The sequence below is a fragment of the Trachemys scripta genome, chromosome 8 (genome assembly GCF_013100865.1).
Source record: "Trachemys scripta elegans isolate TJP31775 chromosome 8, CAS_Tse_1.0, whole genome shotgun sequence".
Classification (NCBI taxonomy): Eukaryota; Metazoa; Chordata; order Testudines; family Emydidae; genus Trachemys; species Trachemys scripta.
This window is the reverse complement of record NC_048305.1, coordinates 99,160,737-99,186,943: the sequence shown is the minus strand read 5'-3', so window position 1 is coordinate 99,186,943 and position 26,207 is coordinate 99,160,737. Positions and strand designations below refer to the sequence as shown.

The 26,207-nt window shown below is 42.4% G+C and overlaps 1 protein-coding gene across 4 annotated transcripts in view; it reads right to left on the bottom strand.

The window, feature by feature from the left end:
• Positions 1 to 394: 394 nt before the first annotated feature.
• Positions 395 to 26,207, bottom strand: part of TTC39A (tetratricopeptide repeat domain 39A) — a 79,169-nt gene continuing 53,356 nt past the window's right edge. For 3 of the 4 annotated variants that reach the window (XM_034780180.1, XM_034780178.1, XM_034780179.1), the window contains exons 9-18: positions 22,810 to 22,918; positions 21,658 to 21,725; positions 21,507 to 21,566; positions 19,255 to 19,416; positions 17,392 to 17,483; positions 15,515 to 15,635; positions 12,782 to 12,893; positions 10,287 to 10,401; positions 6,671 to 6,787; positions 395 to 1,419 (exon numbers count right to left, since the gene is read on the bottom strand). In XM_034780180.1, coding sequence (XP_034636071.1) covers positions 1,299 to 1,419; positions 6,671 to 6,787; positions 10,287 to 10,401; positions 12,782 to 12,893; positions 15,515 to 15,635; positions 17,392 to 17,483; positions 19,255 to 19,416; positions 21,507 to 21,566; positions 21,658 to 21,725; positions 22,810 to 22,918 — 1,077 coding nt within the window. In that variant the 3' untranslated portion in view covers positions 395 to 1,298. Of the gene's footprint in view, positions 1,420 to 6,670; positions 6,788 to 10,286; positions 10,402 to 12,781; positions 12,894 to 15,514; positions 15,636 to 17,391; positions 17,484 to 19,254; positions 19,417 to 21,506; positions 21,567 to 21,657; positions 21,726 to 21,906; positions 22,048 to 22,809; positions 22,919 to 26,207 lie in introns of those variants that run through there. The other variant, XM_034780182.1, reaches the window with a different exon arrangement.

The window sequence follows — 26,207 nt, the reverse complement described above, 5'->3', positions numbered from 1 at the left end:
GCTCCAGCCCAAACTTCTTACTGTGGAAAACATTTCTAAAGAATCTTTTTAAACATGGAAATAGCAGCTACATGAGCCACGATGTCCAGGAAAAGTTTACTGTCAAATTAATTTTGTACTGCTGAACAAACAGTGGAATAGTAGTCAGGGCCGCTGCAAGGAAGTTTCGCCTAGGGCACAAAACTTCCACCTTGCGCCCCTCCCCCAGCCCTGCAGCAGCTCCCTGTCCCCCCCACCCATCCTGAGGCGCCCCCTCCCCACGGCAGCTTCCCACCCCCAGGCCCGGGGATCCGTGCAGCAGCTCTGACCCAGAGGATCCCCTGGGTTGCCAGCGGCACGCTGACCCAGGGGAACCCCGGGGCTGCCTGCCGGCGGCTTAGACTCCCTCTCCCTCCCAGCGCAGCGGCTGCTGTAAAACAAACACAAATTGGGGGTGTCACTTTTTGGCACCCCCAAATCTTGGCACCCTAGGCAACTGCCTAGTTGGCCTAAATGGTAGCACCGGCCCTGATCGTAGTGCATTTCTTAAACTTCAAGTCACGTTTGTTCTGGTAAACGCTGATGGGTTTGGTTCCCAAGGCCCCCTGGTCATTTTAAATTTAGCCTAAGGTGGATATGATCCACTCTTCCATTGTATTCTTCACTTGCTTTTTTCTAAAATCCTGGCTGTACTATAAATTATCCAGCCTACAAAAAATGATAGAACAGACTGAAATTAAAAAAAAAAAAAAAAAAATCACATTTGCATAATTGAAACTTCTTAAGGTCTTTACTAGCAAGTGTGTTTCAGCAGCTAGAAAATTACTGAAGAGAAAACCTGATAAGAAGATCTTTGTATGAATAATGAAATGCCTGAGATTCAAAAGCTTCTGACTTAATCTGAAAGACTGAATTTTCTCTCACCAAACTAAATAGGTAAACAAACTCAGGGATCGGGAAAAGTGTTTCTTTTTCGCAATAACATCAATAAAAATTCAAATTTACGTTCATAACCAAGTCAGATCAAAACCAATAAGCTTTCTTGTTTAGTTGTCCCATTTCATATCCTAGCAAATAAGTAAATGTATACATAAATTAAAAATTAATTACAAAGATATATTACAAGCCAGGTTTGGAAAAAGAAATATTTTGTAAAGGGGTGGGGGTGGGAGTGGGGAGGTTGTTTTATTTTTTGCCAGACTGTCACCACCAATTCAAAATCTTTTAGGTATCACATGTTCTGGTCTCTCCCACTGATTTAACAGAGAAGGGCGATAATGTTTCAAAGTTTGCATACAAAGACATCAAAGAAGAAAAGGTTAAGACACTGTTGAGGCTCCAGAATGTACTCCGTTTTCTGAGACCGATTTGGCTTGGTGCAAGGCAGCTTGAATTCTGAAATGTGTTCTTGTTTCCATGGAGTAATTCTTGTAATTTTGTCTAAACAAAAACAAATCCATTCTGAGCATCATATCATTAAATATTTTCTAGTTATTTTTACGATACAAAACAATTGCAGACAGCAAAAAGCCTTTCTTCACAATCTCCTTTGTTGCCGTCTCTAAAATATAAGGCCATATGTGCTTGGCAGAACAATGTAGCTCTTTGTTCTTTTATTTGTAGTTCTAGTGTCTGGCAAGTACCAGGGAAAATACAGCTTAATAAGAAACTGAATCTGTTCCACTCCTTCGGAATGCTGAGTCCATATTAAATATCCATGATGTCAACTCAGTTTATTCCCAGAAATTAGATTTCATTTTTTTTTATGTTTGACTGAACTTTACTGTGATTAGTCATCTTCATGGGATCTCCCCCCACCCCCTTCATTTTAATAATAATTGTTAATGTAGGGTGAGGACTGGTATTTAACCATTTTGCTGCAGCCATGTGAGTCCAGGAACAGCAGAATGTGAGAGTGCAGTGTTCACAGGTAAGAGATCAAGGATGAAATTTTGATTAAAAAAAGCCCTTAGTTTTAAAAATGTAGCATAATGCAGGGAAAGGATTTTTTTTTTTTTTTTTGAAGTGCCTAAATGTTGATATATAAACCATGGGAGGAGTGGTGAGGGTGTGTGCTTGTTTTCCGTGCTACAGTTTCTTCTGGTCACTTCAAATTCTTGTCTCCAACTTATTTGCTGAATTTACAAAATAATTTAGTAAACAAACAAAAGGCTACACAAGAGAGAGCTGAAACATCCAGAAGAAACAAACTGATTCTGGAGATCTCTTGGCATGGACGCTACTCAGTAGAAACAACATGTCATTTTCTGACATTAAACCGTAAGAGGAAATCAAACCATTGTACAATTGAAGTGCTACAAAGGTACATGGCCCCAGCTGAAGCACAGAAGGCAGAAAGCTGAAAATCAGTCAAACTGTATAATTACTTAACCCCTTCATGCCCTTTTTTAAAAACTCTTTGTAAAACATGCTGCAGAAAACATGAGCCAAGATGAGGCTACAGTTGAACAGAAATGTTTTAAGACACACAAAAAGGATAAAGGGAGCAAATCCAGTCCCCTGTCCTAAGACAAACCTGTTGGCAGCAGCATCAGTAGGCAGGGTGATGAGCAGGCCAGCTGATCTGGGACTAGGAGAAGACGGGGAGTTGGGCTGGGACAGCCTTCATGGACCAGCTCCACAGCATAGGGGGAAGAGGAAAGAAAGGATTCTGTCCTCCTCCACATATGTCCTGTGCTGACCTGGGGATTTGTCCTTACATATATTCTAAACAGCTAGGGCAACCTGAGTTGCGGTTTTTCCATTTCCTGTCAGTTAAAGCCCAAAGACAGTGCCTGCAAGCACAGATCCTCTTTTGTAGGTATTAACGTCTCTCCTGTTACAGGAGAAACAGAGAGCTTAAGTCCCGGCAGGTGTCAGACCATTTTAATTTATTTAAAGAGAGTGTTGTCATTTTTATACTACAGATGCGTGTTAACTATTTAAAGTCTTAAACAGTTTATTGTTAAAAGCATTTCAATTCAGCTTCAGTCAGTCATATCACTCATGGGAGCATGGGACCTAGAAATGGGGCAGTTTCTATGAGAAAGCTCTGAACTCCAAACCTATCACGCTGCTGCTTCGCTTAACAATGTAACAACTGACACAAGAAGCTGACCGAAGGAGGCTGGTGGAGGGTAGCTTGTGACCATTTCTGTTTATGTTCTCTCGCTGACTTTGCTGAGCTCCAGTTTCTAGTTTTTTTACATTATCCAGACGTTCCAAATCTCATTTTCTCCTCAGTGGTTAAAAATATTGCTTGTAGCATATGTCAGTATAAATGCAAGTACTTCTGTTTACATCCAAACCAACCTGTTTATAATTTCACCCCACTTGCTCTCTTACTGCTAAGATACTCAAACCAGCAGTAGTATATGGATGTAGGTCACACGGAAGAAAGCGTATACTGCCTGTCACATGGCGCTTGTCTCCACTCTTTGGATTTGCAAACATGAGTCTGCATATCAGGAATTGGCTTTACACAACCAGTTCTCCCTCTAGTGGTTTAGGAAAAACTTGTGTGGATTTTCTAAATGCCCAGTTTAGAATTGCATCTCCAGTCATTAAATATTTACAGTGAAATGATCTTACCATGATAATGATTTTCTCATTCCTAAAAGGTAACAGTGTAGTGAACTGATAAACAAAAGGGTTTTTTTTACACATATGTGAGACAGGGAGTTATTTTAGGTTTCAGAGTAGCAGCCGTGTTAGTCTGTATCTGCAAAAAGAACAGGAGTACTTGTGGCACCTTAGAGACTAACAAATTTAGTAGAGCATAAACTTTTGTGGGCTACAGCAACATACATACATACAACATATGTTCCATTCTATGCTTCCAAAGAAGTGGGCTGTAGCCCACGAAAGCTTATGCTCTACTAAATTTGTTAGTCTCTAAGGTGCCACATGTACTCTTGTTCTTTTTGGAGTTATTTTAGAAATCTTTGGGGTAAAGGAGTTATTTTAGATAGCAGGTGATCTGCAGCTGGGGGATTTACTCAAGTATTATGGAGCAGCCATATCTGATCCAAATTAAAGGGAGAGGCAAGCTTCCCATTGTAAGTCCCCATGTCTGAGCAAAGCAGCATGGAAACTGAGCACCTTGCAGGAATATGCTGCTCACCAAAGAGTAAGTTAAGAGTTATTTATTTCTCACTCCTGGCTGAAGCAAGCTATCCTTTGCTTATTGTTTTTTGTTCACTTGTTTGTTTGACCCGGCTGAAGAAAGCCCCAGAACTAACTCTTTATGCATTAGGCCAAAGCACAACAATGCTCTGTGCTTCAAAAAGTGGCAGGATGCAATATTTCTCTTTAAACTTGTTCTCCCCTTTGCCTACACAGAGAACAATGTCTTAAATAATTGGTAAACTTTTCTAAATATAAACTAAGCTGCTACTGATTCCAGGCTGTGCTGCCCTAGCTGCTGACTCAAGCCTAGAGGTGTGTGTTGGGAGAGCATGGAGCCTGAAGTGGCAGAGCACTGCAGTAAGTGAGGAAGCATTAGACTGAGTGAGGAACTGTCTGGATTCCTTAACTCTTCGTTTCCAGACTATTTTTAAGTGCACAGCTTTTCAAAGGAAGCGGGTGAGGTCCTTTTTGGGGGGGGACTAAGTGTTTTGATGGTGGTCACTTTCAACTAGCTTTGTGTGGAATGAAGTTTTTGTTGTTCTAAATGTGTTATTTGAGAGACTGTGTAGTCTGGGGTCAGAAGCACTGGGGGGGCGGAGTCAGGATTTCCTACATTTTAATCCTGGCTCCGTATAACCTTGGCCAGGCTACTTCCCCACTCGTCCTCATCAGTAAAGTGGGATAACACCTACCTAACCACAAGAGTTATTACTTAGGAAATGTTTACACAGCATGGTCTATAGTGTACAATACTATTTTTTTCAGGAAGAAATTCTGGCCCAATATAAAGCTGAGAACGGTGCAGAGACAGAATGGTAAGTCTGTTATGAGGCAAGTACACTATCAAGCCAAGATGTTCTTGATAAATCTAATTGATAGAAAACTAGTAATGTTCAAAACAGTAGTATGGCAAAGTGAAACATTCCTGCTATTTTTCAGCTACACTTAAAGTAATGCAAATGAAGAAGCTAAATACAACCTGAAAATCATTTTTACTACATGCACTTCAATGAAGTAGAAGAAGTTTCAGAGTAACAGCCGTGTTAGTCTGTATCCGCAAAAAGAAGAACAGGAGTACTTGTGGCACCTTAGAGACTAACAAATTTATTAGAGCATAAGCTTTCGTGGACTACAGCCCACTTCTTCGGATGCATATAGAATGGAACATATAATGAGGAGATATATATACACACATACAGAGAGCATAAACAGGTGGGAGTTGTCTTACCAACTCTGAGAGGCCATTAAAGAAGAGAAAAAAAAAAACTTTAAACTTTTGAAGTGATAATCAAGCTAGCCGAGTACAGACAGTGTGATAAGAAGTGTGAGAGTACTTACAAGGGGAGATAGAGTCAACGTTTGTAATGGCTCAGCCATTCCCAGTCCTTATTCAAACCGGAGTTGATTGTGTCTAGTTTGCATATCAATTCTAGCTCTGCAGTCTCTCTTTGGAGTCTGTTTTTGAAGTTTTTCTGTTGTAATATAGCCACCCGCAGGTCTGTCACTGAATGACCAGACAGGTTAAAGTGTTCACCCACTGGTTTTTGAGTATTTTGATTCCTGATGTCAGACTCCAAAGAGAGACTGCAGAGCTAGAATTGATATGCAAACTAGACACAATCAACTCCGGTTTGAATAAGGACTGAGAATGGCTGAGCCATTACAAACGTTGACTCTATCTCCCCTTGTAAGTACTCTCACACTTCTTATCACACTGTCTGTACTCGGCTAGCTTGATTATCACTTCAAAAGTTTTTTTTCTCTTAATTAATTGGCCTCTCAGAGTTGGTAAGACAACTCCCACCTGTTTATGCTCTCTGTATGTGTGTATATATATCTCCTCATTATATGTTCCATTCTATATGCATCCGAAGAAGTGGGCTGTAGTCCACGAAAGCTTATGCTCTAATAAATTTGTTAGTCTCTAAGGTGCCACAAGTACTCCTGTTCTTCTTGAAGTAGAAGAAAAGATCATAGCTGGCTAGCAATTGCATTTCTGACATACCACAGATTCTTGACTTCACCAAATGTATCCTCCATGCAAAGCTAAATAGCCTGAAGAGGCAGTTACTTTGTTATTTAGGAGTGATTTCTAGTGGGAAATACTGATAGTCAAGGTAAAAAGCTTTAAACTGATTTTATTCAATACTTAAAGCAGGAGTTTTCCTGTAAGTAAAATATGTTTGGTGCATTAAGGAGCAGTATGGCCCAGCAAATAATACATTGGATTGGGATTTCAGACATCAGGGTTCTATTCCCAGCTCTGTCACCAACCTGCTGTGTGACCTTTGGGAAGTGACTTCACCTTTCTGTGCCTCAATTCCCCCCTCCCAGCCTTTGTTTAAACTGCAAGATCTTTCAGATGGGATGTCTCTTACTGCGTGTTTGGATAGCGCCTACCACAATGGGGGCCCTGGTCGTGGTTGGTACTACCATAATACTAACAATAAAAAAAGTATCCTCTATATTAGTCAATGATCTCTGCCTTGCCCCCTACCTTTCAGTACAATGCCTTAATCAAATTGACTAGATAGAGGCCTGAGCAGGCAATTGATAGTCTTACTTTGCTCTTTCCAGTAACTTTACTCCTTCTTCTTTTCTACCATGGTCCATGTATAGTACACCAAGTTCAAGCAGAGCATTTGGAATTAAATAATGGTCATACTTTATCTTCCTCTCACTGCAAGAGAAGGAGAAACATAGTTACAAGGTTTTCATGCTGCAATTTCCTCTCATTCTAGCTACAAACAAATAGGAGCTCAGTTGGGGTTAGGAGGGACTAGTCAATCTCTTCAATAATGCTTACTCTTCAGGTACTCTAACCTAGACTATCTCTAGGTTATTCAGTAAGTGCTCTATACATTTGCATGGCAATACATGACCATCTTTTGCAGCATGTTATTTACAAGTTTCTTAGTGGAGGGGAGGGAAATAACAAAAGGTAGCAGTGCTTCATGCACCACCCACTTGCATTGCCAAAATGAGATGCCATTCACTGTATATTGTGCAGTTATTTCAAATAGGATAGTTCTGCCAACTGATTCTTTGAGCTTGGCTCCCACTTGGTTGGGCTTCAGTATACACACAGGCTCGGATAGGTTCCTGGGGTGTGGCTTCTTTATGAGTGGGTGGGGGGGAAAATAAGTGATACTAGCTCCTAAATGTCACCCACTTATGGCACCAAAGTGAGAAGTTAGCCTTACTCTGAGTATGTCTACACTAGCACTTTTGATAGTATAACTTGTGTCGCTCAGGAGTGTGAAAAACACCCCCCATAGCACATAAGTGACACCAACAGAAGGGCTGGTGTGGACAGCGCTACGTTGGCAGGAGACGCTCTCCCACCGACGTAGCTAATGCCGCTTGTTGGAGGTGGTTTAATTATGTCAATGGAAGAGCTCTCTCCCACCGGGATACAGCGGCTACAGGAGTGATCTTACAGCGGCAGAGCTGCATTAGTACAGCTGTGCTGCTGTAAGCTCGCTAGTGTAGACATGGCCTAAATTGTCAGTCTGTGACTCTCCCTCCCTCTTACATGAGGAATTAAATAGTTAACAATGTTGGTATTTAAAATCATCATCACTGGGCACCTGAGTTAATAAAATGAATGGAGCAGTTCACACCGCTCCAGGCTCTCTGCTGACTCCCTTTAGATTTCTGTTCACTGAGAAGAAAACAGCTGCATTCTTAACTCAAGTTAACTAACGCAAGGTAAAATCCTAGTGAAGACAAGGCAGTTTGTAGTTTTCACATGTTAGCAGGTTGAGTTAAAGGTTAGGCTCCCTGATAGGGTTTAATACAACCTGTTAACTCCATGTGAAAAAACTTACAAACTGCCTTGTCTTCGCTAGGATTTTCTCACGTGTTAACTATGACACAGTACAACACACTTCACCTGGGGGATGGGGGAGAGGTGAGGTGAAGTGAAGACTAAGCTTTAAGTGCCATTAAACTTGCGTTTAGAATTTAACTATTTTTGTAAGGGCAAAGGGCATGGATTTGTTTTGTTCAGAAGGTACACAATGGGTCAGTGCCCTATGAAAACAAAAACAAAACTCACTTCCACTGCATATGTAAAGCCAAATTCTTAGGTCCTGTCTATGTTAAGAAAATGTGCACCGTTCTAATTATGTCAACATAGCCACTTCGGTATGTCACCAGGTTAAGCTGTGCCAGTGCAGCATGTTTATGTTAAGCATCTATACCAATATAACTAAATTAATATAGTTACATCAGTGCTAATGTCCTTAATGTAAATGGGGCCTTAGAGAACAGAAGAGCAATTTGAGGGGGTAATTTAATTACCAGGGAAAGCTTCACTTAGTACTATATCTAATTCATAATGAGGTTTTTCTACCCAATTTTACAGTGACTTGACTGAGGAATATTGAGATTCAGATCCCAATCACGCAACTTTTTCCATGGATGCAGCTGTCTCCAGCTACACAGAGCTTCCATAGGGTGTGGGAATCTGCACACAGAACAAATTCTGGGGAGCAACAGCCAGCCTAGGAATCATTTTGGTTCTAAAGTTACATACACCCAAAATTAAAGGTTTCTAATAGAAGAGATAAGAGAATCTTAACTATACCATCACAAATACTTTAGAAAGGTACAATTAAGGCTTGTCCTCCTCAACTGCTCTTTTAAAATTCCTCTCACAGAAACCCCCAACCAGTCCTAGGTCTTACTCAGCTGAATTAAAATATGGTTCTCCTCTGACAAATGAATAAAAATGGGACTGTGTGTGCGGGGGGGGGGGGGGGGGAGAGCACATTTACTGCATTTCAATGGTTCTATATCAAACATGCTCAATTACATGTAAGTTTTTTCTAACTTCCAGCCTTGCAAACTCAACCTGTGCTCTTCAAGTCAAGCTGGGCTCTTAGAATCATAGAATATCAGGGTTGGAAGGGACCTCAGGAGGTATCTAGTCCAACCCCCTGCTCAAAGCAGGACCAATCCCCAACTAAATCATCCCAGCCAGGGCTTTGTCAAGCCTGACCTTAAAAACCTCTAAGGAAGGAGATTCCACCACCTCCCTAGGTAACCCATTACAGTGCTTCACCACCCTCCTAGTAAAATTTTTTCCCCTAATATCCAACCTAAACCTCCCCCACTGCTACTTGAGACCATTACTCCTTGTTCTGTCATCTGCTACCACTGAGAACAGTCTAGATCCATCCTCTTTGGAACCCCCTTTCAGGTAGTTGAAAGCAGCTATCAAATCCCCCTTCATTCTTCTCTTCTGCAGACTAAACAATCCCAGTTCCCTCAGCCTCTCCTCATAAGTCATGTGCTCCAGCCCCTAAACATTTTTGTTGCCCTCTGCTGGACTCTTTCCAATTTTTCCACATCTTTCTTGTAGTGTGGGGCCCAAAACTGGACACAGTACTCCAGATGAGGCCTCACCAGTGCCGAATAGAGGGGAATGATCATGTCCCTCGATCTGCTGGCAATGCCCCTACTTATAAAGCCCAAAATGCCGTTAGCCTTCTTGGCAACAAGGGCACATTGTTGACTCATATCCAGCTTCTCATCCACTGTAACCCCTAGGTCCTTTTCTGCAAAACTGCTGCCTAGCCATTCAGTCCCTAGTCGGTAGCAGTGCATCCATCTTTTCATACATCATCCACAAAGGCTGTGCAGACCAAAAAGTATGCCCTGTGCAACACCTCTGCATCCTCATCACCTTCAATAGGTTTCTTAGGTGAATTCAGTGAACAATTCTGTTGATGGTGCACAAGAAATAACAGAATTCAGCTCACACTCTGTTAGTTGTGTTGACTCTGTAGGGCTAGCAGAAGTAGAAAAGCACTTTAGTCCCTAAAGTCAGCAGATATCTCTGTATACACATGGATTGTAGATTTGCTGAGCAAAATGTACCACTGATACACAGGTTTCAGAGTAGCAGCCGTGTTAGTCTGTATCCGCAAAAAGAACAGGAGTACTTGTGGCACCTTAGAGACTAACAAATTTATTAGAGCATAAGCTTTCGTGGACTACAGCCCACTTCTTCGGATGCATATAGAATGGAACATATATTGAGGAGATATATACACACAGCTATTTTAGAGAGGCTTGGACTTGACTTAAAGGACTTGACTGCTTGACAGTGCTACTTACACTCAGCATTTCTTGAGTTCTGCTGTGTGTTAAATATGGAAAAAAAAACTTACTTTAAATGGATGTAAATGAAATGATCTTCTGCCTCAGAAATCTTGCCCAAGTGCTTCAGACATAAACCCTTTAACAGCTTTATCAAACATTGGTCATCTGCTAGTAATTCTGTAGCTGCAAGATAAAGTAACCGTTTTATCAGTTTTGCATTTTGAAATAACTTGGTGCCTTAAAAGAAAATTAAACATTGCTGTTCCAAAAATACTTAGCAGGCACATTTTCAAAACCTCTTTGCAACAGTTGAGATTTTCAGAGCATTTTTTTTTTATTATTTGTATGGCACTAGTGCCCCATTCAGACTGGCTGGATTCTCTACACTTCCTGTGAGATATATGCTGCCCTTTGGAGTTTATGGTCTAAGGCCCTGATCTGCAATCAGAGATGCACTAGAATCTTTGCATCCTCACGGACATTCGTGGCGTGTACACGATCTGTTATTTCAGTGCAGGCACTAGGGTCTGCATACATGACCTGATAGGGACTCCACTTAAGAGAAGATGCACAAGTAGCTGTTTAAAAAGCAAAGTTGCTTCCCATGGGGAAAGGAAGAGAAGATAAAAGTGATGGGATCACATTGTTCCAGACTAGCCATGTGCACAGTTAAGTGGGTTAGAGCCTGCAAGGTTTTTTTTTCTTCCAGTAAGATAAGTCAAATGTATATCAGCAATCCCCACTGGCCATCTATTCTGTGAACACATTTATATGTATGCACTTTTTAAAACGTATAATGTATCCTGCCACGGATATGCACGTTGTATAAACTAGTCATTGAGGGCCCAATCCTGAAAATACTTATGCACGTGAGAATTTTATTCCCATGAACACTTCCATTAACTTCAACGGACTTCTTACAGCATATACCATCAGTCACATACATGTTTGCTGGATTAGGTCTTTATAGTGTTAGATCCGTGCCCCAAGGATTTCAGTCTAACTTGGTCTCCTTCTGTATATTGCTATTTAAATGGACATTGTCAACTTGAAAAAAAATCACACTTTTGTAAAACATATTACGGCTAATTGTAACACCTAAAGGCATGAGAGAAAAAAAACTGCTTTTAGTATATACTTCTCATTTAAAATATACAGCACTTTTCAGACCGTATCCTCAAGGCACTTTACAGTCATCAATGAGCCTCAACAAACTCTGCAAGGAAGTTTGCATGGTTTGCAAACTGGCACATGCTGACCCATGACACAGTAGCAGAATGGGTGACTGAGGCAGCAAAAGTCCCTCTTCTGACCATTACACCAAACTCCCTTCCCTTCAGCTAAAAGGTTCCCCCACCACCACCTTTTTCAGAGTTAAAAAGGGGACAAACTTGCCTGATACTTCAAGCAACTCATATGCCTCAGACTGACTTAAAAGTTCAGTTTTCAATGTTTCAAGCTGAATTACTAGTTTTTCTAGATGTTCACTAAAGGACACAAGCCACCAGCTGATGACAATGTCATTCTCTGACCAAATGGGCTAGGAAGATGCCTCTCAGGTCTCTGGGCCTAGGGAGATACTAATGATGAGTATTACTAAGTAGCTGAATGACACCTGCTGGACAAGCAAGAACAACATTAACAGCGTTCTTCAGAGAATTTAACTTGTCTGCTGGCTGGAGAATAGTTGTGGTAATGTGCAGTGTATATGCAGGGAAGACACAGGTTCTAGAAAGGATTTCAGGGTGTTGATTTGACCCAGACTCCACTGTCATGGTAAGGTCTGAACCTTTCACAGAAAGGTGGCGAGTATAGATGAGAATGAAAGGTTTGTAGTATAGGGGGAATTGCAGAAGGGCAGCTGTGCTGGCTGGGGAACCCCTGCTGGACTGGGGAGACCAAAAATAAAAGATGGAGAGAAAAAACAACAATTCTACTCTGCCAGGCCTGTCTAGTTAACACACTGAAACCAGGCATAGTATAAGAGTCTGACCTAATTTTGGACCATTCCCTTCTTATGCTCCGGTTTTTTTGCCCAGTCCATTTAAGTGCAAGTGTTTTACAGCAAATAGTTAACTCACAGATATCCGTCAACCCTCCAGGTTGTTGGTTAGTACGTGATGGTGCTTTCTATAAATCAGCTTGATGCTTGTCTCCTCCACTGTGTTCTTTAGAACTGAAATAATACACCACCTGCATATAGCGAAGCATGTGCAGTTTGTGGCCTGTCACCCATAGTGTAATTGAAGTCAATGCAAATGATAAATTTGACCCTTAGATTTAAATATGTATTTTGTAAAAGAAATGGTCTTTCAATACTGGACGGTTCCTAAGATGCATCCTGTAAGCGACAAGTCTCTTATGCCATATTACATGTTAAAGCATTAATAGAGGAATGTTATTCCTATCTGTATTAACAACACATGGTGACATAATCCAGCTCACTCTTGTGACTGTATTAACTTGTTTTACTAGCTGGAAAACTTTTATTCACAGACAACCAGAATATCTTCAAGTATATATACTACTGTAAAGCACCTGCTTAAATCAGATCAGTGCTTACCTGGGCTTCTTTCCAGAGCTGCTTCTGCCTCAGTTAATGTCTGCAACATGCCTTCTGTTAAATCAGGACATTTTCCAATCACAGCATAGCCATTCCAGATATACATCATTTCCTAGGGGTGGACAAAGAACACATTTCATTAATGTGGCAATGGAGAGATGTAGGTAGCTAATTATTTAGATTATTTCAGCAAAGGGCAGAAGTTACGAATTCCTTCCTAGGTGCGGATACTGCTGATATGGCCTCACTGTAACTTATTGCTAAAAGCAAATAGTGCTGGAAGTCTAAGTCTTATTAGCAAAACCAACGAGGAGTCCTCATTGTTTTTGTTGATACAAACTGACACGGCTACTACTCTGAAGTCCTATTAAGTCATCTAGTCCACCCCTTCCCTTTGCCAATACAGATCACTTGAGTAGAACACCAACCCTATCTCTGTAATATAGGGGGCAGCTCTGAAGCTGAGACACAGATTGGAGGACTGGATGGCTCAGTATATCAATGGGCTTAAACTGCAGCAAGGGAGGTCTAGGTTGGACATTAGAAAAAAGTTCCTAACTGTCAGGGTGGTTAAACACTGGAATAAATTGCCTAGGGAGGTTGTGGAATCTCCATCTCTGGAGATATTTAAGAGTAGGTTAGATAAATGTCTATCAGGAATGGTCTAGACAGTATTTGGTCCTGCCATGAAGGCAGGGGACTGGACTCGATGACCTCTCGAGGTCCCTTCCAGTCCTAGAATCTATGAATTGTCAACTAAACGATATAAGGTTTCTGGAATAAATTCTATATAGAGCCAGTCCTATTGATTTCATCCCTATTCATTCTGTATGGCTTTTCCATTGGGGCAGTTCACTGGCCTACAGGACATGAGCCTAAGCTCTATTCTAAATGCTAATAAGACGTGCCTATCACTACAATCACCATCACATCTGGGACTTTTAGAAGAAGAGTTAACGACAGAATTATTATGGAGACCTATTAGAACCTTACTTTACCTGTTTCTAAAAGGGCTATTTTGTAACTTAAATGTTTCTTATTTCTAAATTCCTGCACACGTTAATTTTATTCTAGGGCTGATAAGCAAAGGCATTTGCAATAGCTGAGCTATTTTTAACGGTTGAGGAGACAGTGCTGTGCTTATTTGTCTCTACTGAAGATTCAGTTGCGTGGGTGGTTATAAAAGTACCCCAAACTGCATTTTTCCATAGTTTAAATAAAAACTTTCTGGGATAAATCTGTGAGTTAGGACCTGATTCCAATGAGCAAGTTCCTTCCCACCCAAATGAAAAGTCCTAGAAAGTATAGCAGTTCAGTTAAAATTCTGTTATAAATTGCTTGTTACCTGAACCCCAACTCTATCCATTCCCTAGTCTTTAACTATTAGAGAGTGACACCTGGTGCCTTGAAAGTGCAATTGCAGCAAATGGAAACCGGATACTTAGCAAGAAGACTTGCTAGAGAAACCTGTTGCACCATCACATAAGACCAGCCCCAGCAAAACTCAAGTATGACTGTTTCTGGCTTCCAATGGCGTATGGAAACCTATTGGGTGTGGATGCAAAGTCATTTTCACTAGAAGTGACCCCATTATTGGCCTCCACCTAAATCCTTGGATCTTGTTGAAACTGGTCCTTAAGGGATTATGCATGCTGAGTTGACGTGCAGTTGCAACAGAGACTGAATTTAGAAACAAACCATGGCATCAAATTTTACTGCCAGTGGTCTAGAGAAGAGTACTAGCTATGAATGTACACTCTCTCAGGTCAGGCACTCATGAGTGAAACTATAAGAGGAGATGTAGTGACCCCCCCAAAAAAGAGCAAAATGATTCTTTGAGTTGGCTTTAAGATACATACCAACCAAGACTTTTAAAGGAAATGCCTGACCTGAGAGACAGCATACAACTAGACAAAACAGCTGAATTGGTTAGAAAATTTACCAGTTGTTGTGAACATTGGTGGCATGCTCAAAAGTGATGATCCCAGAGTTCAGGCTCTGATGTGAACCACACTTAGCAAACCTACAGAACCCAGATCCCCTGCTATTCTCTCACCATTCTCCAGAGATTGGCTTTCACATGAGAGCAGAGGTGGTCCTCTCCTAATGCTCCACCAATGAGACTTCAGAGCAGTTATTCTTATTTGGCCCGGGGGGGGGAGGGGGGAAGAAAATCAGCCAGGGATGGATGTCCAGCACACACAGCAGTGTTCTAGTCTGGCTGCAAAGAAGTGGCTGAATTTTGTCCTCCTAGCCATTACGTACCCTAGAGCATAGCTGCTAATCTTTCAAACTGAGCTTCCAACATTCACGTTCAGGTTGGCTAGACTCAGAAGTATCTAGTTTCACCAGTTTTTGCCTGTTTCCTGCCTAATGTTCTCCCCAGCTGTACCTGGAATGCTGGCCCAGTGGATGAGACTTTGAAACATGGGCACCAAAAGTAAAGTCTACCAGAGCACGAACGGTGAAAAGCTGTGAAGTGTGTTGTAGTCTAAAGAGTGAAATAGTGAGTTGCACATGCAGCATATTCAGGTGTGACACAACTGGCTTCATTTCCCAGAGTGCAGCACATGCCCCAGTTTTACATTCTTTGCATTTGCGAGATTAGGTCCTGGGAACATTTCAGGCTCTTGGAGGGGGGTTCGACATATACCATTCTAAGTATCTAATTTTTGTCTCCATATTGTGAATTACTGAAAAATATAGGGGGAATAAGACATCTTTCCAGCCTACCAACGCAGGCACAGGCAAAGGAACCGGGTTTGAGGGAAGGTATCTCCGAGATTTCCGAATGGCAAACTTCTCTGTAGGCAGTGACTTCCCTGCAATTTTCAGTTTCAAACTAGGCACAGTCCTGGAAGATTAAAAGCAGCTCAAGTCATTTTTGCCCCTCTGAATATCTGGAAAAACCACTCAAACCAAAACAAAAAAAATTAAAAAGACCGATTCATTGAGAGGTGTTGACATGTAAAGACCAAACAAAGCCATCTCCTGAGGAATACCACATCCCGTGAAATCTTCCTTGTAATGAACTCTGAGAAAATACGGATGCCCTGAGTAGTTTCAATGTACAAACTGCAATCTGGGTAAGAGGAAATCTGCAGTAACTAATTTATGTTTTTATGGACCTGTGAGGGGGTGTCCATCCGACACAAGGCCTGAAGGGGTTACGGTGGCTAAGTGGGCTAATTCTGTTGCACCTGGAGGACCACCCGGGGGTGGGGATTCATTAGATGACAATCAGCTGGAGGGGAACAGGAGTGGCCTGTATAAAGGCCAGGAGCTGAGAGTAGAAAGCAGCTGCAGGGAAGTAGTCCTCAGTCACCCCTTGGTGAAGGGACGTGTGTTTGGGACTATGGAGTGTAGCCTACAGCTATTCCCTGGGAGGAGGGACTTTAGGCTGGCAAACCTGAGGCAGTGGGGACAGGGAGAGACAGAAAGATAGGAAAAGCTCAAGGGAAAAGCAGCAAGGTATCGGATAGTGCAGACTTTGTCTGCAGATCAGAGGGTCCCTGAGCTGGAACCCAGAATAGAATGTAAGCCTGGGTTCCCCTACCAGCCAATGGGGAAGTTTCACAAACCAGAAGAAAACGGACTTCCTGGGAATGTTTGCCCCAAAACACTTCAGTGCCCGGGAAGGGGAGGACCGTAGCGAGCTGGCTGGAGGGCCAAGTCACAAAGAGGAAGCTGGAGCAATAGGGGTCTCAGTGAGAGCGGCCAACAAAGGAGGTTGTTGCACCTGGAAGGAGCTAATCCCCAGAGCAGCCAGGAGGCGGCGCCCCTAGCAGTGAGTGGATCCATGACGACTACATAAAGCTTTTTATACAGTAAGTGGTACGGATCATCTCTTAGAATAAAGCTATTTTAAAAATAAAACTACATTTTATAAGAGGATTTTACTGTAACTAGTTGACTAAACTGAAGCAGCAGTCAGGCATTTTTTGAGCATAAACATCAGAACCAGATTCAAGTTACAGTTCCAATAATGTGCATGCACACCCCCTGGCTCGCCCTCCTGAGCCTTGCAGAGTGCTGCCAGATGCCAAGCCCCAGGCTCACAGTTGTATTGAGGCTGCCTCCAACAGCCTTTTATCAGGACACACATCTTGTAGTGAAATCTGTACAAGGCTTTCAGAAAACTCATGCCAACTTTAACTACCGGGAACAATAGAAAAAAAAAAAAAACATGGAAAATGTTGCATGCAATAGCAGCAACCACTTGTAGCAATGATAAAATAGAAAGTGATATAATTCAAAGCATTTCTGGGCCAATGGGAAGTTGAAATATACTCAAGGGCAGCTGAAAACTTTCCAAAAATGTTAGTATAGTTAATGGGGAATTATTTTGAGCATCTGACACTGTATTTTATTTTCTCTCTCACACACACACATACACACACTTATTTGTGTGGGCCCTGCAGCCAGATAGCAGTCTGAAACGCCTAAGCAAATTCGGATGATATATTCACACAAATCTGCATCTTATTAACCCTACAGAATCAGTAACTTTTCCTCTCTACTCCCAACACCTGATTTATATTCATTGTTGCAAGTCATTTGAAAAGGTAAGGAATGGAATAGTGTCCTAGTTGGGACTTGCTAAATCTTACCTAAACAGTTCCACTTCATTATCCCCAAAGGGTTCGTGATCATCTGGTCCAAACATACTGAGATAGGCAGCTTTCATGTAAATATAGGTAACCTACAGTGAAGAGCAAATGCTGTCAACATTATGAATTGTATTCACAGCAGCAGCAGCATTGATTTCAAAGCCAACATGATGGTACTGTTAAGGAGGGAAACCTCTGTTGCTTTTCCTTGTAAACTCAAGTAATATTACAAAACACTTAAGAGGAGAGTCAGTTTTCCAACTGAGATATGTGCATAAGACCCAGTACTTTCAAAAGAGAGTACAGAAGAGCTCATATTATGGTATCTTTTATTGTTTTTAGTTTGCCCTATTTGTACCAGTTTTTATTTCCATTCTATGAATACTTGTGTGTGTGCAACAAAAAAGAAGCTTCCCTATTAAAGAGAACTAATTAGTGATTAATCACAAGAATTCCTGAGTAATACACGGTCAAAAGTGCAGGGTGCTGGAAGATGTTATAGTGAATGCCAAGGGAAGGTAGAGTATAATAATTCGTTACTTCTTGAGTGTTGCTGTAGTGGCCATCACAGCAGGGGACAGCAATTACCATAGGACATGGAATTTATGCTTGAATGGAGTTTTCAACAATCATGCATATGCAAAGACTGGTTCTGTGATTGGCTGTTGCCCTCAGAACGCATGCGGCCACATGCCCACAAAAATGCCCCTCAATTTCTCATTTCATCCTGTTTATAATTTAATTCACATTTTCAACAAATGTTCAGTATGCAAACCCTGGTTCTGTGATTGGCTGCTGCCCACAGAACTCACGTGAAGGTGTTTCTCATGAGCTCTACAATCTCTTATAGACACCATCAGAGTTTACTGCAGCCCCCAGGATATGGGTCTGATTTCCCTGTTCTGCATAGTGACCTCCAGGAAGGGGTCAAAAGAACAGACACTTTGGCAAGGTTCAGCTTGCAGTGCTCCCGGACATTATTGCCTCTGGTGGGAGAAGTTTGGTGGCTGCCGAATAGGCAGCAGCAAGGCCTCTCAACCCCAGAGATCCATGGCAAAGGCAAGCCTGACATTGGTTTAGACAGAAGCGATCATACATGGATGGCTGCCCCTCCGTGCAGTTGTGCTGCCCCCCACTCTACCTCCTGGCCACTTGACTTCAGCAGGAGCTGTGACAGGGCCAATGCCCTGGTTCCATCCGCTGCTGAACAAAGAACCCAACTGAGGTGCTGCTGTCATGGGGCTCGGATAAATGAGGAGGAGGGAGATAGTCAGTGTCAGAGAGACAACACCCCCTTCCATTTCCAATGTGTTGTGCCAGATCTGCTCACGAGGGGGGCTATGTAGTCCCTTAAACCAAGGAATTTGCCCTGGTTACAGTTATTACCTAGTAGGTACCATCATGTTTAACTCTCATTACAAAACACTACCTTCCACATGGTCACCAAAACAGCTCATGTTCATTAATGTAACTGCAATAAAAGAAATAACGACTTACAGCTAATTGCACAGGATGGCCAATTAGTACATGACAAAGCCCCTTGCCAGTTGACTTGCATTTAGTTAAAAATCAGCTCTGAAATCTAGGTGTATTCCCTGACGAAGTGGGTATTCACCCATGAAAGCTAATGCTCCAATACATGTTGTTAGTCTATAAGGTGCCACAGGACTTTTGTTGCTTATGATAAGTTTAGAATGTCTGCACTGCTCCCCCTCTATACATCGTCTGCATGAGCTAGAACAAGCCAGATTTTGTTTTACTGCCCTCCCCTACCATAGATGTGGCCCAACCCAATTAAAATGTAACACCGAAGCTTTGGTCTCTCTTTCATTAACTATTGGTTTTCTTTTCACTTTAGCTTACCTTTGACCAATTGTTTTCTTTGCTTAGCAGATCCGCATAGAAATAGGCCATCTTCCACTGGCGCTTGTAGGTGAAGCACCACATTAGTTCCCAGTAACACATGTGATGAAACTGCTTCCAGTGCTGTTGGGCCTCACAGCATTCCTCAAACCTACTAACTGCCTGAACCAAGGAAAGTCCAAACATAACCATAATCACCGTGAGAAAAAAACAGGTTTCATAGAATAGAAACGTCAAATGCGTCCATTCGGTAAACAGCACTGGGACGCAATGCTGCTCCTAGGTGGGGAGTGCCCTCAATTCTAACTCTAAGTGGGGGGAGTTGAGAGTGCTCAGCATTTCCTAGGATCAGGCCGACTGACTTCAAGGCAGCAGGATCAGACCCTTGACTTCACAGTCTCACCCTCTATTATCATGTTTACCCCTACAGTCCTCCTTATACCTTAATTTTATTACCGGATGCCGAGTGTAGTTGAATAGTAGAGCAGCAAGAGGAGTGTTTGTTGCGAGGGAAGATTAGGAAATTAAAGTCAGAGGGGCAGTTCCTCAGCTGGTGTATATATCAAAGCTCCACTAACATCAGTGGAGAATGACAATATATACCAGCTGAGGATCTGCCCCAGAGTATTTGGGACATGTAAAAAACAGCAAGAGAAGAGAAGAGTACAAGTCAGTTTGGAGGGAGAGAAGTCCAAGAGCAGGCAAAGGAAAATAACTGCAGAGCGTTAAAGGCACAGCGGGTTTCAAGATGGGTTAGACAAACAGCATTAATTTTGGAGAACTGTTATACTATCATCACACTGGAGTAAGAGCAGCACAAGACAGTATACCACATTCATCACTCTCACACACATACTTGCTTAATTGTCCAGTCTTTCAAAGCCACTGCCTTAAAGCCACATAGTTTGATACCAGCTCTGCAACTAGGGGCCTGGCTACACTTGCAGATGTAGAGCACAGAGTTAAACCAGCCTTCGTAGAGCGCAGTAGGGAAAGTGCTGCAATCTGTCCACACTGAAGCTGCAAGCGCACTGGCGTGGCCACATTAGCAGCTCTTGCAACGGCCACAGAGCAGTGCATTGTGGTAGATATCCCAGCATGCAAGTGGCTGCAACGTGCTTTTCAGATGAGGGGGGGTGGGGTGGAGTGTGACAGGGAGTGTGTATGTGGGGGGAGGTTTTCGGGGGGCTGAGAGCATGTCAGCATGCTATCTTGTAAGTTCAGACAGCAACAGATCCCCCTTATCCCTCCCTGCCCCTCTCTCTCTCACACAGCATTCCACACTAATGGTTGCTTTGTCTCAGAGCAGATAAGCATGCCGGCTGTCAGAAACAGAGCTTTCAAAGGGCATATTGGCATGCCTACAGCTATTACAAAACAATGGCAAGAGTGGCCACTTGACTTAAGGGGATTATGGGATGTTTCCAGAGGCTGATCAGAGCGCAGTAATGCAACACCTCATTCACACTGGCGTTTCAGCCAATACGCACCAAGTGTTAATCTCCTCACCAAGGTGGAGTACCAGGAGCGCTCTAGCCCTGGAGTCAGAGCGCTCTACGTGCCTTGCCGGTGTGGACGGGTAGTGAGCTACGGCGCCTGGGGCTGCTTTAATGCACTCTAACTCGCAAGTGTAGCCAAGCCCTAGCACTCAGCTGTAGCAGGTGGAATTTCTGCCGAGTTTAATTGAATCAGGAATTGCATTGCTCAGGATACATATAATCAGCTACTGTTTGACTGGAGTACAACACTTCTGGCGACCTTTTCAGGACAGCAATCATGGCGGTTCTTGATTGCACATCGGCATGGAGGCCCAGCAACACTTTAAAGGACTGTTGCAAAAACATTATTTCAAAGGGGTTTTGCTTGAAGTTGGGCATTTTCAGGGTAGAACTTTCAAACCCAAATGATTAAACCCTGATCCAATCAAGTCATTAAAACAAATCACAGATGGTTATTTTATGTTGTTCAATTCAATTAACTGAAAGCAGTGGGTCAAGCCATTCAAAGCAATCATCAGAATAAAATTCCTGTTTTGTATTTATGCACTACAAATTTACAGATGGATCCCAGCCAAAAAGTTCAGCATTGGAGGTGGACTTGCCCAAAATTTAGGATAATTGGCTTTGGGGTGTCTAAATATGATTAGAAGCCCAACCTACACTCCTATTTTTTAAAATCTTCGCCAGGCTTTATGACTAATAGGGCAACGTTGTTCTTGGAGGTTCTTTTCCAAGGAGAAAAGGATTACTTACTGTATCAATATTGCCTTTTATTGTTTCTATCCTGCCCGCGAAAAACAGGAATATGGCTCCCTGTAATAAACAAAAGCAACCGTGAACAATTCTCATGCAGCTTATACAGTCTAGCTACAAAAACACTAAACTAAATTAGGATTCATCTTACTTTTGGATAACGAGCCAAGTAAGGCTTGAGTAGCCTTTCTGCCTCTTCAACGTTTCCTTTCCCTGTCCCTAGATTAGTTGAGTAAAACAATGCAAATTATTAAAAGGAATTGGAGACAATAGCCTTGAGTAATCATCATCTGGACAATAAATAAATTCTCCCATACAGTAGCATTTAGGTCCAAACATAGGCCCTCATCCTGCACCACTTCAGACAGATCAGAAGAGGGCACCAAGAAGTTGTGCTTACATAGAGGCACCATAAAGGCAAACTGGTTCTGTGCTGGCAGAAATCTCCATACGACATTGCTCCCTCCCTCCCCACCTCCTGGGATCCTCAATTCTGTGCAAGACAGAAAAAGAGAAAGAAAGTGAAAGTGGGCCGGATCAGATCCTGACTGTCCATTGCTTGGCTTCTGAATGGCCACGGGGGCACCCCCCATTTCCTAACACCATGGCAACTTTTTAAAGCATAGACCCATAGAGACTGGCATTGGAATAGGCCAGGTTTTTAACTGGTCCACACTGCATGGCTTTTGCAGTTGCAAGGGGCTATGAGACCAGAGTTGAGGTATCCAATGACACATTTTTTCAGGTACATTTAGCAATTATTCTAAAAGCTGGTAGTATATTTGCCTAGGCCTAGCCCAATGGGACTTTATCAAAGAGTGCTTTAGGGGTAGGCCATGAGTGAATGCATCATTTTAATGGGAAATAAGTCACCCCAAGAAGACGGGGTGACAAATTAACATGAAAACAGGATTTAGCAAATCTTTTTACAAGGACTTAAAAAAAAACAAAAACAAAAACAACCAACCACACACACACACACACACACAAAACACAACTCACTTGACCTCAGGAAGTATAACTTGTTCTTGTGACCTCTTCTTATGGCAACACCCCAGCTATCCCCTCAAGTCCCCCTCCCAAATGTCCTACACAAGCCTCCATCTTCAAGGACAAAGCCCTTTCCGCAGTGATGACAGTTATTGCAAAAATCAACCACCACAAATTATCCAACTCCGTCCAGTCCAGGTTTGAATGAACAATTCACCAACAGGTTTGCAAGTTAACCACTTCTTCCCCTGGTTTCCCAGCAATAACTGATCACATGGAAGGACTATTACAGGGTTACTGTGAATAATCCTACCTAACACAAAGGTCATGAAGGTATGATAGCACAGCAGCAGCATGGTACACAGCACCGACCTAAAGCTGTACATCAAGGCTCCCTCTTGAAGCTGCAACAGACCATACTCCTGTGCAAAAATTAGAGAAGGAAGACGAAGTCTTGTAAAGCAATTACAATGCTATTTTGTTTTTAACATCTGTAGTATCATTTGTAGCTATACTGGTAGCTTAAACACACGGACTGCACTGCATATCTACAGAGGTGATCTACATTGTTTATGTAGTTATTCTAGGAGAACGCACGGTAATAGTTTCCAATGGAGTTATCACTTGACTTTTGCAAAATATCATGTGGCAGAGCAGAGATTCAGATAATTGTGCAGCTGAGAGTGCAATAGTGCTTACGAGTTACCAGTATCGTCCAATAGAGCTAACATCATTTCTGAAAAATAAAATACACAGAATTTTGTAGTACCTATGCAACTGACACATGTTACCACTATGCAGTGTATCTAGGCACATATCACAGTGGTGAAATGAATAGTTACTGTCAATGTAATATATATGATTTAGCCAAACAAGTTATTGGACTCAATATAGATGAATGGGGTGAAATTTTATGACCTATGATATGCAGGAGGTCAGACTAGATGATCTAATAGTCCCTTCGGGCCTTAAACTCTATGAGTCTATTAACACAGCATAATATATGTTAACGCTTTAAAATGGAGGACAGGAACACTGGCATACTGGAGACTAAGTCCTCACAGTGACTTGTTACTTGACCTTCATTTAGCCTCTCCGTGCCTCAGCTTCGTTCATCTGTACTACGTGTATAACACTGTTCTGTTCTATTCAGGTTTGTATACAATGCCCATTGTCACTGTGGTATTTGAGCACTGTAATACTTCTATATCTCAGAGACATTGAGGGACATACTTAATGATAATAAAGTATGTGAGATGGTAGGGGAGAGAGAGAGAGAAAGTATTTTAAAATTACTCTTGCAGCACTTGCCTACAATAGCAATATCAGGAAATGACAGACCCAGGAGTGTTGCAAAAAAACTTCTTCCAAATTAACTCTTGCATTATTTCTTGCAAACCACTTCTTTCCTGTTTAAGATCCAGTGTAAAAACCAACAGAGGGTTTGTGAAGAACGTATATCCAGTGGACCTAGGTTGCTTATAGAAAGACATTGTGTACCTCCAAGGGGTCTTCAGTCCCAAAAGCACAAGTCGCTACCACTTGAGCTAAAGAAGTAACTGCATAAATTGTCAGTAAAAAGCTGGTCTATTCTCACTGAGTCAGGTCAGCCACTAAGGGAGACCAGATCATACCCACTAAGAGAGCATGTTATTACTGATGTTGTGCACACTAACACTACTCCCTGCAGGAGAAGAAGCACATCACAACTATGACCTGTCTGACAGCGACCAACCCAGAAACAGTGAGAACGTGTTCCCAAACAAAATCCATCTTAGGGAATGTTGCTACTATACGTAGCTGTCCAGGCAATAGATTGTTTTTAAATATAGATCTGTTTAATCATATTCCCCAAATAGCTAAACAACACATTAAACACAGGACAACATGGCAAATGTTATGACCCTATGTTATGTGGGGCATACAACATTCAATACCCTATTGATTCCCTACCAAGTCAGCAAAATAAAAGAGAAAACTAATATCCAAGTAGTTAAATTCTAGCTGCTAGCCATCTGAATGCTATTCGAGATTCCTCAGATGCACAGAGACCATGCAATGTGGGGAGGACAAGGGCAGCATTCAGAAACCTCAGAACGACTTATTCCTATGTCAGCTGGGAGTTTAACTAAACTACATCTGCTTCCTTGAAGTGAAACTACTTGAACAACTGGGGACCTGAGAGAGCTCTGTGTAGCTCGAAAACTTGTCCCTTCCACCAACAGAAACTGATCCAATAAAAGAGGATATCTCACCTATCTTGTGTATGTCAGATCCTGGGACCAACATGACTACAACAAAGCTTCAAACAACTTTTTAATCACATTTTTTTAATTAAGGGTCTTTACAAAGAAAGCAAAACACAGAGTTGCCTTTCTTGTCTCATGACTTGGCCATGTCACCACAAGCTTATCAAATAGGATGGATATTACCATTAGCTCATCTACATAATTGATTAAATTGGGCAGAAAGCAGACAGCACTTGAATGTGTTATGCAAGATCACTTTGGAGTTAACTTTGGCTTAGTGTTTGCAGAAGAGCGGAAAATGCCAGATAAGAGGATTTCTAGTGGGGGAAATGGTAACTCAATTACAAATTAAGACATACGTCAAAACTGATACTCAGCACAACTGATTTGGCACAAATATCCTTCCAAGTTGACCCCATCAGTCTAATTTCCTGCCTTCTATGTCAATAATTCTGCCTTTTGACCCATTGCCAAACTGCATTTAAGACACGGAGGATTAACTTAAAACTTTATGATGGTTCAGACTAAGAGCTGCTCTAAATTAGACCAGCTGCCAATTTCCCTGAAGGGCAGCCCAGCAGCCAGGATGTAAAGGAGCCCCTGGCATACCCTCATACACTAGAAACCCAACTGGAGGGAGCGAGGTGGAGGACATACCGGTTGATCTGTACCACCTGAGAATCCCTCTACAAAATGGAATTCTCTGGGGGCCAAATCCACTGGCTTCAGGGCATCTTTGCATCAGGGGAGTGATACACAGTTGCTCTAATGCAGCTTTGGATATGACTGTCTAGAAATGCAGTATTAACCTACAGTAAACAAGCAGCCCTCCACACTAAGAGTGAAACATTATCCCCCGAGTGTCCCAGTGAATTATGCATCTGCTTTATGCTGTCAGATAGGACTGTGATTTTCTCAACGCGCTGGCCACATCTTCCTCTGTGTCTTGCACAGCACCAAGCATTCTGACAGAATTTAACAAATAAGATCATCGTCTTACGGTCAAAATACAGCAGGACTCAAAATTCCTTCCCTCTTGAGTAGGGTTACCATTCGTCCGGATTCCCCCGGACATGTCCGGCTTTTTGAGCTAAAAATAGCGTCCAGGGGGGAATTTGTAAATGTCCGGACTTCCCCCCTCGGTGCAGAGCGCGTGGCTGACAGGGCAGCTGGCCGGATGGTGCCACTTACATGGGACTCCGACAGCCAGAGAGAGTCCCTCCTCTCCCCTGCAGCAGAGATCACTCCCTCCCTCCCTGCATTCGCAGATCGCCTCCGGCAGTCTGGAGCTCCTCCCCCGCTCCTCCTCCACTGCTGCCCAGCGTGCCGGGACAAACGGCTCAGGTCGTTCCTGAGCAAGTTCACAGAGACATTAGGCGAAGGCCAATAACAAGGGGGCCAGGGGATCAGAGAAGGGGCAGGGAGGTTTTGGATGGGGCAGTCAAGAGACGGGGGGGGGGGG